We start from the raw sequence: 17,451 nt of genomic DNA, 5'->3' as shown, positions 1-17,451 counted from the left end.
ACTTTAATCAATTTGGTAGAATAAATCCCAACCCCGAACTTTGGGGGGTCTTCTTTTTATTCAATCCCAAATGGCGGTAACCGGTTGAATGGGTTAAATTGTTTTTTTTTTTAAGTGACACGTGTCACAAATTAATTGACTAAAAATATTTATAAAAAAACAAAAAATAAAAATAAAATTAACCAATCCAGCAACCCGCCCAGGCCAGCCACCTCCCTCGCCGGACCTCCAGCCTTCCCCCACCCCTAAAGTCTGCGCTTCGAGCCAAACCACCATCTCCCTCTCCGAAACTCCCAGCCCACCAGTCAAACCCCAAGAACCACCGGGCCCTATACTCGAAAAGCCAAAAGCCACCAACCCCACTCTCGAAAATCCCTCAAAGCCACCAGCCCACTCCCGAAAACTACCAAAACACTCCTCCCCCACCATCAAAAACCCTAGACACTTGGGTTTCGAGGTGGGGGAGGAGTGTTTTGGGGTTTCGTGGTTGCAATTTGGGGTTACAGTGGTTTTTGGGGTTGGTGATTTCAGTGATTGCGTGGGGTTTCAGGGAGAGGGGAAAACGACGACTCAATGGGCGGGGGAGATGCGGCGGCCTGGGCTGTGGTTGTGGAGGTTAGGGTGATCGGTGGAGTGGCGGACTAGGCTATGGTAGTGGTCAGGTGCATGCTTCGGTGGGGGAAGGGGATGCTGGATGGTTTTCTTATTTTTTTGTTTTTGTTTATTTAATTTTTTTTAAAAAAATTTAGACTAATCAGGACTTGACACGTGTCAAATAACTTGATATAAAAGGTCATTGAATTTGGTTGACCAGTTTGGGATTGAAGAAAAAAAAGACCCCTCAAAGTTCGGATTATTGTAGAATAATCCAAAGTTGGGATTATTCTATCAAAATTGATGAATGTTGAGATTATTTTTTCTAATTTTTGCTTTTTTTATTATATTTAAATTTGAATTTAATAATGTTTACTTTAAATTTTTTTTAATAATATCTAATATATAATTGTAGAGTAAGTGAATGAGGAGCCTCCAAAACCTCATTCCTCAACTCCCATACATTAGGGTTTATTTTTTTTTTAAAGAAAAAAATAACTACCAATCCCACTACTTTATTATTATTATTTTTTTAAAAAATCAATAACTACTCCATTCACTATTTCCTTTTTGTTTTTTTTCCCAATGGACTACTATTAACATTTCACTTTTTTTTTTTTTTTTTTTTTTTTTTTGGTACGTAGTATAACATATGACATGCATTAGCACAATTATACAATTCTTTTATCAATAATTCAATATAGCACTCAAAATCCCCAACATTTCATTTTTTTTAAAAACACTACGTACTAACATTTCACTTTGTTTTATGAGTTTTTTTTTTTTTTTTTTTTTGGTACATAGTATAATATATGTCATGCATTAGCACGAGTATACATTTCCTTTATCAACAATTCACTATAGTACTCTACATCCCCAACCCTTCAATTATATGCATTTTTTTTAGAGATTACCCTCCAAACATTTTCCACATCTTTAATCATAAAAAAAAAAATGTACAAGTGGCCTCAGCAAATAACTATTTGCAACAGAACAAAGTATGTAACCCCTAGAGCAAGACACTAACTCATATGACATTAACCGAGTAACACGAGTAACCCCTATAACACTAAACGGGTAACCTCGATCTATAACTTTGAATAAGTAAACCCCATAATAGCATTGCATGGCCACCGACATAAAAGAGTAAGACCCTGTTTTTTAAGCTTCTAAGCAAAGCAAAGAATATCATATTTCAGCATAGCACAGCAGGTGTCAACACATTATTAATACGATTATTAATACTCAATACAACAGAGCTAATTAGGGTTCAACAGAACCGACCAGTCCAAAATCAACCATTATAGCTCAAGTCTAAATTACAACATCAAAATCAGCTTTCCATATTTTAAATAAATTTTTTTCTTATATATCCCGTGCATTTTGCACGGGTACACTCTAGTTTTTTAAAAAAAAAGAAGAGCATTTTGGAGAGAAATTTTACATAAAATCATGCTAGGTGTCCCTCCGGTGATTACTTTAGTATATAGTATAGATAGATAGATAGATAATCAAAAGTTGAGATTATTTAAGGTGAATCGAATAAAGTTGGATTATTCATGTCAATTTTTTCTATTTTCGCAACTAAATTATTGGTCTTTTTTATTTACCTATTTGATCAATTGACCTACAATATATAGACGTGCTCAATACGGGGTTCAAAAAGCGTAGCCACGAAGCTAAGAAAAGACGACTGGTTGACCCACATATAAAATCCCCAGAAAACTTAATGGAAACCCCATTTTTTTGGATTTTGGGCATTCATTCAATTCTTCATTCAACCGCGCTTTCTTCTTCTTCTTCTTCCTCTTCCCTTCTCTCACCATTAACACAAGAAGAGAGAAAGAGAGAGATGCGTGAGAACTAAGCTGTGAAAGACGAGAACAATGGAGTTTTTCTCTACAGTTCATCTCTTCTTTCTCATAGTTTTTCTCTCAACATTTTTCTGCTCCTGCTTAGACTCTTCAATTCAAAGTATGTTCTTCTCACTTTAATTTTCCCTAATTTTGTTTTCTTTTAATTTTAATTTGATTTGCGCTGATTAGGGTTTATGTTGGTTGTAATTTGATTTCTGGGAAGCTTTTATTTTGCTAATTAGGTGTTTGAGTTTGATGAACAATCATTTTGGTTATTTCAATTCATGATTGCATGTAAAGTTGCAATTTTATTTATAATTGTTAATGGGAAGACAAGGGTAACTTTTGTTGGTGTTGGTGATTGGAAGAAAAGGGTATTTGATAGTAGAGAAAGCTGCGTTATTTGGGTAATGGGTCTGGGTTTAATTTTTTTTGAGAAGTGTATGAAGTTATTATTTGCTTGTTGTTTGCTTCTGTCCTAATCAAAAGGTTGCATTAGACTTTGGAGGTGATTTTATCTCAAAACCTTTGTCTATTGAATCTTCCAAAATTCGTAGGTTTTGAGCTACAATGTGAAAATACTAGATTTATTTTTAAGTTTTTTGTTAACATTCTTGATTTAACTTAGATTTTATTACTATGATATGGCGATGGAAACAAATTGTCAAAGCTTACATGTTTTACAAAACTATAATGTGGCTTATTTTTTTGGAATGAAGGGAGAAATCTATACAATCCGTGGTATAGTTATTTGATGTGACACTTAAACTAATATACAACCTGAAATTTAGCTTATAAGCTTAGCTTTATCTGATAATAACACGAGTACATGTTGATTATTTGATTAATGTGTGTACATATTTTTTTACTGTTATCAATGTAAATTTGTGGGACTGTTCTAAGCCTAGTTTTATTTTGCTGCAGCTATCGGTTTGGAGAATCCACATCTCGTAATCAAACCAGTCACCTTGCAGGGCTATGTGCCTAAAGACAGTAAAGAAATATTATCATGTGAGCGTGTTCACGTTGTTCCTTGCTCAAGAATTAAACTTGAGAGATATGCAAGCTCAGTTCGTCTTACAGTGGCACCTTCTGTAGTCATTCCTGAGAGGTTGCACAACAGAATTCAGATATGCCTGCATAAGTAAGTGGATAATGATTTCTTTCTTTTGTACTTTTTCTGAATTAAATGTTGCAAAATTTTAGTGGATACTCATGATTTGTAATATCTTTGCAGGAATGTTTCAATTGGAATGTGTCAGTGTGAAAAGGACGCATGGAAACCTGTCCACAAGGGCTTATGGGGCTCTATGATTTCTCCCTATGAAGATAAATACATTGATGTGAAGTTTCGTGATATATCGGGTTCAGTCACAGTCTCAGCCGAAGAAGGTTGAGCAATTATGCCTAATACATTTCTTACTTTTGTTATATATTCTCTACCCCTCCACTTTTGGTTATTAATTATGGAGTCTATATTTTGGATGTGCTTGCAGAATTCCAACGCTGGCGTCTTATCAGTCTTGCATTTGGAATCATTCTATTATTTGTTGCACCAACTGTTAGCAGTTGGGTGCCTTTTTACTATAGCAGTACAATGGCTATTGGGATACTGCTTGTTGTCCTAATCATTCTCTTCCAGGTACTTATTTTTCTCTTAGCTGTTATTTTCTACATCATTCACTGAGGCTCATTTCCATTGAAATTTATTTATGATCATATATACTTGATGATGTGCTGTAATAACTCTATTTTTGCATATTTGCTTCTCTTTCTGGTGAGGATATATGTGATTCTAGTCTCATTTCGATTAAGCTTTTTCCTTGTGCTGTTGCATTGTAATCCATAAGTTTTTAACAAGCACTCCCATATCTGAATACACGTTAGATGGCCCTTTATCACCTATCGTTTTACAAATTTACTTATTTTGTATCTGACCTTAGTGCTAAAATGACCAATTATAGTCTTTCTTTTTTCTCTTATGGATAAAAGGTTGCTGTAATCCAAATATTAAGTAGTACAAAACTGCTTAACTCATTATTTGATCTAAGCTTGTGATTATTTCGTTCTGACACTTGATAGAATTAATTTTTTTTTTTTTTTTTTTTTTTTTTTGAGCTATACCATGGTTTAAGTTTCTGTGCTTTCCTTCAAATATCATCTTATAGCTATTTTATCTTGTCTTCTTACATCTATATATGCTTGGTGTGCAGGGGATGAAATTATTGCCAACAGGCCGCAAAAATTTCTTTTATCTGACTATATATGGATCACTGGTAGTGTTTGTATCACATTTCCACTCTTTGTTTTTGAAGCTTCCTGTGGACTACAACTTACTTCACTTTCTGTTTTCTGCCTTGAATCAGCTGGGAGCTGGGTCCTTTCTCTTGCATCAGTTTTCAATGCTTGTGAATTCCATTCTTGTGAATTTTGGCTTGAGTGAGGAGATGCACAATCCGGTAAGCTCTTTTTTCATTGATCAATTTCATAAGGATGGTTTAAATTTTGTTATTATCTTCCCACACCAGTGAAGCACCTGTGTGGAAAGAGAATCTGGTGGAGTGGGCCAAGATAAGGATCTGGAATCCAAACAAACATAGTAACTAAAGACATGACCGGCTAAAGTGCCCCCCACCACCCCCCCAAATTTAAAATTAAGTGAAAAGGCTACCAATTTTTGCTGTCCTAGGTACTGTTTTATTGATGAAAATCTTATTTGTGTTCTTGTATGTGGAAGCATTCCTCTTTTAGAACTTTGCTGACCTAGTATTACCTTTGTCCATTCTGATGTGATGAACTTTATTATTGTTTTTCTTGTTCAGGCTGGTTTTATTGTTATTGCTTTGGCTGTTATTGTTTTTGCTCTAGCTATTATTTCTTTGATTCTTTATATTTACAGTTACAATAAGTTGACCCAAAGTTGATAATTTAACTGAATTTTATAAATTTATAGAAAACAATTAATTGTTGGCTTTGATTCGTTAGTTACTTTATTATCTTATTTTATAGCAATATTCTAGATTTTAGCTTATAAGACAAGTGTTAATGTAAAACCACACTACTCTGTGTGGTTTTATCTTTGTATAACCGCGTTCTTTCTTGATTGAGAGCCTAGCCTTGTCTTGTTAGATTTCAAACTTGGAACATCTAAGGTGTTGTTTGGTTGGAGGTAAAAGACATTGGAAATTCTATTTCTTAGGAAATGGATATAGCATGTGTTGTTTGGTTGACAAAAATTTATCAAATTAGGGGAAATGGAAATTCCAATGGAAGTTTCAATTCCCATGAAACATGGGAAATCAAGCTCCCACTTGGTAAGTCACATTTCCCATAATTGTTGTGGGGTCTACTTGCAATTATTATCACTAATAATTTATTCTCTTTCTTTCTCTCTCCAAATTTGTTAACCTAGATAAAAAAAATAATCAAGCTAACTAATACAGTAAAACATAGGAAATAAGCTCCTAGGAAATCTAAGTTCCTATATTATCAACCAAACTAAGTTTAGTCAATTCTTAGGAAATGGACGAGGGAAATTACTTCCCATGAAGTATAATTTCCTATGGGAACTCATTTCCTATGTCAACCAAACAACACTTAAGTCATTGTGATTTCACCTAGATATCTATCCTCATTTATAATCTATATCAAATTTGCTTAAAATCTTCCATCCATAAAATTGGTGTTATTTTAGATCCATATACAATATGTGCTCCGATTTTTTTTAGTGGTGCAGCTTGTACCTTTTTAATGTTTGATACTATTTACTTGCTCCACTTTGACTATCACTAGTTATATGGTAACATTATATTAATTGTAATCATGTTGTATTCGTTTCAATAGATATCTTCAAAATATCAGGTATTTATAATTTTACTTACAAAAAATTCACTATATTCATGGCTAAAGTTATGCATTGGCAAATGTGTACAGTCTAAGTGAAGTATATATTGAAATCATTAGTTATGCCACAAAATTAAGTGTTTCTTAGTTGGTAGTACTAAATAAATGTTTAAGAACTAGTGGGTGACATACTAACATCACAATAAATGTTGTACCACTTATTCTCCCATCAATTACTATGACAACTATCAAGTATCAAACGATAGAGGGCGTATTGGTAGTATATTAGTTGTGCACTCATTCAAATTTTATTGCTGTCATAACAGCATCCTAGTTTTGAAATATAATATTAGGGCCAATGAAATAAAATTATTGTAATTATGGTAGAGTCGGGAGAATTATTGTTTAGGTGGCTTTAAGTTGGTAATTTGTAGAGCTGTATATGCATCTTTAGCATCTTCTACACTTTCTTCCTTTCATATGAGATATGACTTGCTATTTTTATGAAATGTACTTTGTATAACCTATCTCTAAATCTTCAACAGTGGAGTAACATTTGATTGTTTGTTGCAGTTAAATTAATTATGAAATGTAATAAGAGGTGAATATTTATTGAAGGCAATGATATAAGCACATTAGAAATATCAGAATAGTATATGCTGAATTGAGCGTTCTCAAATCTAGAGATTAGAGAGAAGTATTACAGTTGTTAATAATTGGAAATTTGGTTTGAGATTTGTACTTAAGCTGATTCTGGTTTTTTATTCTTGTGCAAATTTTATTATTATTTGTAGGAGGCAAGCACAAGTTACTAATAATTCTTCTTTGTCGCTTGAAATAAAACTGGATAAAGTGTTTGTGTAAATCCTTTTGTTGCAGATATCCATTTTTCTATTAGTTGGTGTTGTTCTTGCGGGAGCTGCATTGGGTTACTGGATTGTGCGAAGATATGTTATATCAGATGATGGAAGTGTTGATGTTGGAGTTGCTCAATTTGTGAAATGGGCAATGCGAATTATTGCGAGTACATTTATTCTACAGGTAACCTTTAATTTTGCTACAATGTTTCAATTATATGATGCAATACAATAGGTACTGTTGTCATGTAAGGTCACATGAGGATTTAATTGGCACCTATCTATATATAATATATCATACCAGAAAGGGGATAGGAACTTTTAGCATTGACGATGATTTTTCGGTGTGCTCAGCAGCAAAAATTTTGCGCTGACAGTTGTGGTTGCTATAACAGTTGCATAGTTGTGAAATCACCCATGTGTTTTTTTGTGGTCTGTAGTGGCCAGTAGGCTGCCCATCGCTGCATGATTTGACGACTAGGCTCTTCATATAATGCATTAAAAATCTTATTTTTGTTAATTAAACTATACTTCAATTTTATCTTGTAATTATTTCCTCAGTATTTTTATAATCACATGATGTCCCTGTGGCAAACGTTTTAAGGAAGATAAATGGACAAATATATCAAAACAATTTAAACCTTCCTGCCTCTTCCCATTTGCTGGTGTTCTAGTAAATTTAACCAATCTGTCTGTTTATCTTTTCTAATATCTTCTTAGATATGCTTGCAAATGATACCTGTTGCGATTATTAAAAAATGAAAACGGACGAAGTATTGAAAAATAAATGTTCTGGACATTATTAGTAACAATGAAATGTGGAACGGTCTCTACATAAGGGATTAACTTTTATTAATTCCATGATGCATTGATGGCGGTCTTCGTTAAATTTGGCAGGGGAAAGCACTTTAACTTATCATATCTTTGCTGGCATTGATATATGAATATATTCATATGTGTGTGTAGAGTTAAGACTCGTAAGAGCTGGTCAGCTTTCAACTTTTAATTGATTATACATCAATAATACTTTATGAGTTCAAGCATCTTACCAGTTGGGATTGATCTTCTGTAACACTATCTGTTTTACATGCAGGGCACTTCTGATACTTTGTTCTCATGGGCAACAGTGGTACTGTGTTGGTTGATGTGCTCATTGATCTCTTCTATTGAGTGGCCTGATTCTGGGTATGTTTTTAATATAATATGTCCAACGTACTTAAATTTTTGCCATTACTAGAGAAACATTCTTTAGGGTGTCTTAACCACCTAATTTACCTGTGGAACACATGTCTGCTTTAGCTTAGAAATATAGTTTTGACAGAGTTCATGTGCATGTTGCGGGAGTCGGGGACCCCTACTGGCCTACATAGGTTAGGGGAAATAGTAATTGTTTATCTTAGAAATAGAATGCTGACAGTGTTTTATGTGCATGGCGTGGGAGAGTGGGGGATAAGGCTCTACGTAAGTGAGGGAAAATATTAACAATCAAGGACAGATTGCGCACCAGTTCATGAAAATGGTTTATTGAACTTAGGAATACTTTGATGACAGTTATGCCCTGAAAAACTTTAAGTTTACTTCGTTGCTATTCAGATGTCAAATTGTATTGTGATTAGAATACCAAATTGCACCAATTGACTTAAGTGAACTCTAAATAGGGCTTTATAGCTATGCAGAATGATATGCCTTGTAATTGAGTGCGCATTTAGGATATGGTCCTTATTACACATTAGGGATATGTCTAGCATGTTTGGAAATCAGTTTTTTTTTTTTTTTAATTTTTTTATTAAGGAATGTGAGTACACCACAGATGTTGCTAATAATATAATGGAATTGTTGGGACTCTTATTACCTTTTGATGGGGGCAACATCGTTGATTACTGTTGCTAAAGAAGAGGAAAGAATTGTGCTTTGAATGTGTTTCTATAGAGCCTGATTTTAGAACATGAAGCTCAAATTATTAGCATTGCAAGAATCACAATTATTTTTGAATGGCAACGGATCGGATTCGGGTCGGATGTGGCTAAATTCAAATCCGACCTGTTTAGTAAACGGACCCTGGACTCAGACCAAAATTCGAGTCCGACTCCGAAAAATTCGAGGCCGAATGCGATCCGATTCGTAATTTTCGGATCCGAATCTGGTCCGTTTATACAGACCTCCGAAATAATCCAAATATATATATTTTTTTTTCGTAATGTCATATACTTATAATTGCTTGCATTGTCACACCAGGTAAAGTTTAAACATAACATATTTAAATTATGATCTAAGTTACATTACAAAATTTTGTTACAAAACAAGCAAATAATTGTCCCAAGTTATAAAGCATATGCTCATACTTTGGATTCGGACTCGGCATCGGACTCCGTCGGACTTTGCGTAGGGTCCAAGTCCGATCCGCCTCCTATTCGGATTCGGATCCGGACTAATTTTAAATGGGTTCGGATTGGATTTTTTTTCTTTGGATCGAATCGGATTCGAAGCTCGGATTTAATTGTCATCCCTTTTATATTAAGAATTCTGATAAAAGTACAGCCGATCTTGGGAGTTCTGGTAGTTTTATCATAAGCTAGTAGTGACCTGTTAAAGTTAGGTTAGCTAAACTGACCAGAAGCATTTGGTCACACTAGGTGTTAGTATCACTCATGTAAAAACTAGTAGAGGTGTCAATTCAGGCACTCGGGTCAGATCTATTTCAATGTTCAGTCATGCTAAATTATTGTGTCCATACAAGTAGAAATCTGGATCGGGTTATTTGGGTTAGAGCTGGTTGGGGCGGTCGGTAAAGTTTATGACACCTCTAGGAAATGTAAAAGGTAAAGCAAAAGACGTAGAAAGTCAATGAGTTTTGTAACAGATTATTATACAGTTTATACATGGTATAAAAAGGTAAATTTTCATATTTTGCTCAACTTTTATTTATTTATTTATTTTTTTAAAAGAATTTTTTAATTGATTTTAAGTAACTACTACATGATTTGACCTAATGGCTCTATTCATATTGTCTGATCCAAGAATTTATATTTTAAGTTCAGTAAGTTTAACTTTGAACTTTTCCATTTTGGCTCTAAAGCCCTTGATGATATCCATATATATATTAAAGGAAAAAAAAAAAAAAAATCTCTGAAGACATTAGCAGTGTAGATATTTAAATTTAATAATCAAAGAATTTTTGGGTGATTAGGATATATATTTTTGTTAATTTTCTTAACTCAAATATTAACTAACTACTGAATGTACCTAGGTTTGAAGGAGTACTATATCGATGTGGGTAAAATTGATAACCATTTGTTTTTCTTTAAAGAAGGGGGGAGGGAGTTTTGGTGCTGGCCAGGTAGGCTTTAGTCTATATTGGCTGTCCACTTTGAGGAATGGATTAAGGTAGTCTTTTTCAGCGTTTTTGACTATTTAGATTGCTTTTATATTATGTTTGTGAAATCCGTATACTTATTTCATAATGCATTTTCGTGTATCACTTACATACTAATGCATTTGTAGGGATATAAATTTTCATTGGAGAAAAGCTGGAAAGGTGGCTCCTGGGCATAGTCGCGCCGAATTTCTTAGGAGGTCTCCAAAAACTAGTCCTCAAGGGAAGGTGTGGAAGTCTCCCAATGCTGCACCTAACTGGAGGAACACTCCTGTTAGAGGTAAAGAATTCTCTCGAGTTCAAATTCTTTTAGATTATGATTACCAAAATTAGTGTTATTTTATTTGGTTCAAATAATGTGACTCGTGTGATAGTTTACAAATTATTAGCCTCTTATTTTCTTATGCTTTGAACTTTCGGCTGTCACAGGTTTGACATCACCTTCTACTAAAAGGAGGGTCAATGCTCAGAAGCATTACTATTCAAGCTTCCACAGGGTGCCTAAACAAAAGATGTCCAAGGAGGAGTGGGAACAGTTTACACGGGAATCAACTCGGCAAGCTATGGCTGAATTGACCTCTAGTCCAGAATTTAGTGAATGGATGATTGAGAATGCAGATCGAATACATATTCGTGCTGATGATAGCTCAGATGAAGAAATCGGTAGTGGTTCAGATTCCACAGATGAGACAGTTGTTGATAATGGCCCTCGGATGGGTTTATTCAAATGGTAGTAATCTGTTCGTGATTTAGGGATGTATAGTCTAGGTAGTTTTGAATTTATTAGCCAGAACAATATTGAGAGAGGGATTTGTCGCTACAGGTTGGTGTCAATTTTGTTGTTCAGTACAATTTGTAGGTGCCTTGCTGGGAAAAAAATTGTAGAGGTGCATAGGTTAGGACATTAGGAGTAGAGATGTCAATGTCGTGAATTTATATAGTTTGGATGTAATTTTACTCTAATTGACAATATACATGCTACGATTAATATTGATGTACATTATGTTTAATTGCTAATAGTATGTTACACCCTTATATAATACTTATTCTGTTGTGTTCTATTTTTGTTCTTGGATTTTATTTTATTTTTCCTAAAATCATTGTCAATTGTAATTCAAGTGCACTGTGAAATGTTTTTTTTTTTGGAAAAATTGTCAAAAATAAAACAACCTTTGAGACGTCTTCCAAAAATAATATGACCTTTTAATTATTCCAAAATAAAATGACCTTTGTCATACATCTGCTCAAAATAGAACAAAAAACTGGTAACCTGTTTAAAAGGTCAGACCTAAACACGTGGCGTTCGGGGATTGACTAAGATTTTTATTATTGTTTTCTTTTTAAAAAACTGATTTTAAATTACCTAAAAAAACAATTAAATTACCAAAAAGAAAATAAAATTAAAAAAAAATATATAATTCTCCTCCCCCTCTTCCTTCCCGTACTCATCTCCATTGAGGTGAAATTTATCCTCCATTAAGGTAGAAATTTCCCCTACCTCAAATTCTAGTTGAAGTCGTAAAACCCCCACTTTTTCAATCAATTAAGCTTTTCAATCAACTAAAACTGATCAACACCCCAATTAATTGTCATCTATGATGCACGGAAACGACAAATTTAACTCACGTACCGTCTCTGAAACGTTTCGGAAACGTATGACGTTTCGAAACGCGTTTCGAAACGGTTCTGTAAGTTTCCTAAATATTGGATACGTCTCTTATAATTGGGAAGTTTGGAAACCCTTGGAAAACTTGATTCTCACTATAAATAGGCGTTTCCCCGGCAATTAAACCCTTAATTTTACATAATACGAGCAGTACTGCAGCAATTACATAGTTCTCGTTTCCATAGTTTCCGTTTCCATAGTTGCCGACCCTTGTTTGCCGCCGTCACCACCTTGTTGGAACAACGTCGAGGTAATTACCAATTACCACCGGCCGATTTCTGTATTTTTGTTTTAATTTTGACTTTGATATGCACTACCGATCGATTTTTATATTTTTGGTTTTAGTTTTCAACCTTTTGATTTCGATCGGTACTCCATGAATCATGATTGCCTTGATAGTTAATTGAATGGTTTTTGTTTGGTAGTGATATTGATATTAGTACTACTTTTTTATTTAATTTTTTAATGTATCTTTTCAACTTTTCAAGCAATTCAATTATGTATATGCTGGAGTAGTGGAGTAGAATACACGTGTTTTGCAATTTATGTGCTTTATTGATTATTGAGAATATAATTAATTGAGTAATTATATATATTTTTCATATCAAGCAAGAGAAGTTTATTTAAGCTTATTGTCGTTGATTATCATGGCTAATCTTGAGTCTGAAACAAGTCAAACAACAAATAATCCCTCTGAGAAAATCATTGATGAAAATAGTCCCCTTTGGAAATATGTAACTAAGGTTGAGAAGGCTGGGGGGAAAGGTGGAAATACTTTGTGGATTTGTGATTTATGTGGTAGTAATTATCAAGGAACATACACTAGAGTTAGGAGTCATTTGCTTGGTATTAAGGGAAAAGGAATTGCAAAATGTCCTAATGTTAATTACAATCGATTGCGTGAGATGGAGATGTTGGAGGAAGAAGTTCAAAGAAAAAAAGATAATCAAGCACCTAATAATGTTCCTTTACCACCAGGAGGCTCAGATTCTGTTGTTCCTACCACATCAAAGAAAAGAAAGGAAAATCCAATCTCCAAATTATATGACGTTACTGCAAGAAAAACTTTAGATTCTCTGATTGCTAGAATGTTCTTTACTGCTGGTTTGCCTTTTAATTTAGCAAGAAATCCCTCTCGATCTTATCGTTGTGAAATTTCATAATTTTTCTTTGAACTTGCTTCCTGGAGCACCACCAATTACTTTTGTATCCCAGTTCTCATTGAACTTGGGGAATGTCCCATATTTGGATATACTACGTAAAAAGATTATACACAGATTTCCCATGAAATGTTAGATTCGGAAGGAAAATACAGAGAATGCAAGTATACAACCAGGCACACAAAATATACACAGCTTTCCCAAGAAATGCACAACTGCGTCTACACTTCTCTAGTTCTAAATAATGACAGAATGTCCACTTGTTTCAGGTCGTAGCACATTATCCATCCTTACAATATACATGATAGATCTTACATCTTAGTCCTCAACTCTGCAACTGTGTGCAAATAATTTGATTGCGGGTTCAGTTGTAGAAAAAAATTGAACAATTGTTATAGACTTATAGTACTAGTCATATCTACATCCTCAATTAAGAATAACTTTTCTTACTGCAAGCCTTTTCTATCTCAGTATAGCAGAGTCAAGCCAGAATGTATGAAGGTTCCTGCAGACAAACACTTTCATCCAACTGTTATTGTGCAACACTTTATCTGTTACGATACAATTCATGACCTCGAGATTGTGCTCCATCTCCTGAAAGGAACACATGAGTTCTTTCCCCACTTGATATCCAACTACATCCAGGAACCTTTCTCATCCTGTTTGATCTCATCTCCTTACGTAGAAGTCTCTCTTCTCCATACTGGCCAGCTGCGGCAAGCATGTTGCAGCGAACAATGTGAGCTGCTGCATTTGTAGGATCTAGCTCAAGGAGTCGCTGGAAATTACGGCCAGTAACAATGGCATTTCCCTCATTAACTCCACATACACCTAGCAATGCACCCCAAACAGCAACGCCTTGCTCAGGAGGTAAACTCAACACAAATTGTTCAGCTTCCTCAACTTTCCCAGCACGTCCTAGGAGGTTGATCATACATATATAGTGTTCCACATCAGGTTGAATTCCATAATCCTCTTTCATGGCCCTGTAGAAAAGCCAACCTTCTTTCATCAATCCTGTGTGGCTGCATGCTGACAAAACGCCTAGGAAAGTAACAGAATTTGGTTTTATCTTTTCTTTTATCATGTTATCAAATAGTGATAAAGCTTCACATGCTAGTCCATGAAACGAGAAACTCATAATCATGGAATTCCAAGAAACTAAATCATGGCAAGCCATGCTTGAGAACATTTGGTATGCATCACAAACTTGACCACATTTTCCATACATTGAGATCAGCGAATTTCCAAGGATTAAGTCCACATTCATTTTTGTTTTAATCAATAAGCAATGCAACAGCCTGCCTTGATCCAGGTGAGCTGCTGCACCAGCTGCTCCAAGAAGAGCGGAGTACGTAGACTGTATAGGTATTACACCTTCTATCCACATTTCTGAGAATAAACACATAGCTTCTAGAAACAACTCATTTTGGACACACCCGGATATCATTACAGTCCACGCAATGTCATCCTTGTCAGTCATGTTATTAAACAGTTCATACGCCTTGGCTACTTGTCCAGCATCAAAATACCCGCTGATCATGGAAGTCACTGAAATTTTATCATGGATAGGCATAATCTTAAAGATATACTCAGCCTTGTCCAATTTTCCAATCTGAATGTAACCACTAATCAAAGCATTACAGGATTGTGTTGTCCAATACTTTTTGTTCTCAAAGATAGAGTGAGCATACTCCATCAAGCCATATCTAGAATACATATAGATCAGACTATTTAAAAGCCGTCCACTATGATCATGGTATTCATAACTGTTGGTGATCATTAAAGCATGTAGCTGCATACCAAGTCGAGGGTAACCAATCCCAGCACAGGCATAAGCTAGTGAAATACAGGTCTCTTCGTGCAGTTTCACACCAACCCTCCTCATTTCAAGAGCTAGCAATATAGCTTCTTCATAGTAAGAATTCCAAGAAAATCCACCAACCATAGCTGTCCAAGAAACAACATTCTTTCCAGGCATTCGACGAAACAAATCATAGGCAATCCACACTTCTCCAGCCCTGCAATGCCCAGATATCAATGTAGTCCATGTAATTACATTTACTTCCTTATCCACCATTTGATCAAATAACACCCTGGCTTTCTCCATCATACCATTCTCTGCATACCCATTAATCATTGCATTCCAAGAAACGGAATCCCGAATTGGCATTGCCTCAAACATCAATTTTCCCCCCTCCAAATCCCCATTCTTTACCAACCCAACAATCATTGAATTCCAACTAACAACATTCCTCTCCGGCATCGCCACGAAAAGTGCCTTTCCTTCCTCAACCATCCCAGAGCTCATCAACCCACAAAGCAATGATGTCCATGACACTACATTCTTCACCGGCATCGCCTCGAAAAACTTACAAGCCTCACTAATCCTACCACTCTGCACATACCCAGAAAGCATAGCATTCCAAGTAACAACATTTCTCTCTGGCATGATATCAAACAAAGTCCGAGCCTCATCAAGAAGACCCCTTTTAGAGAATTTAGTGAGCAGAGACGTCCATGTAACAACTGAAGACTGATTTCTTCTGTGGGGCATTTCGTCGAGCAGTTGGCGTGCAAGCTGTAATTTTCCATTAACCAAACAACCGAAAAGCTGGGATTCATTAATGCTGAAGTTTGATCGTTGAAATGTGGAAAACCCAGGTTGAAAATCAAATTGGGTGACACAAAAAGTACGATGGATTAATTTAGTTGGAGTTTTTGAAAGAGAAATAGCCAAGTTTCTGGCAAAGTGAATCGCGGGCATCGGCTAGATTCTGTCTTCAATTAAAATGGGTCTTTTTGCTTGAGACAAATTCTTAAATGAACCTGGTTCACACTAATTTATCAGGTACCACTAACATTAGAAAAAGTGTGGTTGTTTTATTAATAAAAAAAAGGGTCACTATAATTTAAAAAAATCACTATATTGAAATAAAAATCATTTTGATAATATATAGGTCTAAGTGGTTATTTTTGTAATGAAATATTTTATATACTGATCAATATGAATAATAAAGGCCACTATGTTAAAATTAGGGTAATAGCGTCGTATTTCAAGTTCACAGTATTATTAAACGTTGTATTAGTTTTAATAAAGGTTACTAGGTTAAAAATAAGGTTACTATGTTAAAAATAATGTTCACTATGTTCAATATAAAGTCAGTTGCGTGTGTATAGACCTGGGGTCCACAATAATATTATTGTGGACCAGGTCCTCGCAAGTCTTTTTGTCATGTTGATAACCAATCTAATAATACAATATACGTACAACTCCAATTGATCTTACGGGGCGTTTGGTAGGACTACTGTATGAGGGATGAGATTGAGTGGAATAAGAAGGCGGATTAATAGATAGGATAAGGATAAAATAGTGTATTTCATTGTTTGGTATGGGTTGGAAACAAATAAAAATACAAAATTATCCTTACTATCCTTTCTTCACTCTTTTCTTCTTTTTATTTCATTAAGGGTAGAAATGTCTTTTACCCATCAAATATAATCTCAATTCCTTATACCACCCCCTTGGTTATTAATTTGGAGAAATAACTCCCTTTTTTATCCTTCTCTTAACCCCGGCCCCCTCATAATCCCTATCCCTCTAAACAAACAAAGGACATGTCAAATCCCTCCTCTTTTATCCTATCCCCCTCACTTTATCCCTCCAAACAAACACCCTCTTAATGTTATGAAATGGGACTTTTGAGACTTTGAATTAACTATGCAAGTTGAGAATTGAGAAAACAATTAAAATGAACAAAATAAATATTACCTCCCAAGATTTATGGTGGTTCGCTCAAAATAAGCTACGACCACTTTAATGGAGAGAGATAGAATCTTTATTTCCAAAATCAACGACTTAAGGTCAAGTACGATCCCTAAACTAATGTATCCGTAGCGTTTTAGTCCCTCAACTATTAAGTGGAGTTAAGGTAAAATACAGTCATTAAACTTTGGTATTTGTAGCATTTTAGTCCCTCAACTTTCAAACGAGGCAAAATGGTCCCTCAACCACCCAAGCCTCACTATTTCTGGTGGAGGAAAAGCTTAATTAGCAAAGTTTAGGGACTTCCAAGCCAATTAAGCGAAGTTTAGGGACCAT

The 17,451-nt window shown here is 35.0% G+C and overlaps 2 protein-coding genes across 2 annotated transcripts; one reads left to right on the top strand and one right to left on the bottom strand.

Moving 5' to 3' along the window:
• The first annotated feature begins 2,297 nt into the window (after window positions 1-2,297).
• LOC110688804 lies at window positions 2,298-11,538 on the top strand. The gene is made up of 10 exons (XM_021865558.1): window positions 2,298-2,568; window positions 3,375-3,594; window positions 3,688-3,842; window positions 3,947-4,092; window positions 4,664-4,726; window positions 4,817-4,909; window positions 7,173-7,334; window positions 8,244-8,335; window positions 10,652-10,803; window positions 10,953-11,538. The coding sequence occupies exons 1-10, from the start codon at window positions 2,481-2,483 to the stop codon at window positions 11,255-11,257; spliced, it is 1,476 nt and encodes a 491-aa protein (XP_021721250.1). The 5' UTR covers window positions 2,298-2,480; the 3' UTR covers window positions 11,258-11,538.
• A 2,283-nt stretch (window positions 11,539-13,821) lies between these two features.
• On the bottom strand, window positions 13,822-16,140 carry LOC110688801 (pentatricopeptide repeat-containing protein At1g32415, mitochondrial-like). Its single transcript, XM_021865557.1, has one exon. The coding sequence runs from the start codon at window positions 16,114-16,116 to the stop codon at window positions 13,897-13,899; it is 2,220 nt and encodes a 739-aa protein (XP_021721249.1). The 5' UTR covers window positions 16,117-16,140; the 3' UTR covers window positions 13,822-13,896.
• Between the last annotated feature and the right edge of the window lie 1,311 nt (window positions 16,141-17,451).

This window comes from Chenopodium quinoa, unplaced genomic scaffold (genome assembly GCF_001683475.1).
Source record: "Chenopodium quinoa cultivar QQ74 unplaced genomic scaffold, ASM168347v1, whole genome shotgun sequence".
Lineage (NCBI taxonomy): Eukaryota > Viridiplantae > Streptophyta > Magnoliopsida > Caryophyllales > Amaranthaceae > Chenopodium > Chenopodium quinoa.
This window is presented reverse-complemented; position numbering and strand designations above follow the sequence as displayed.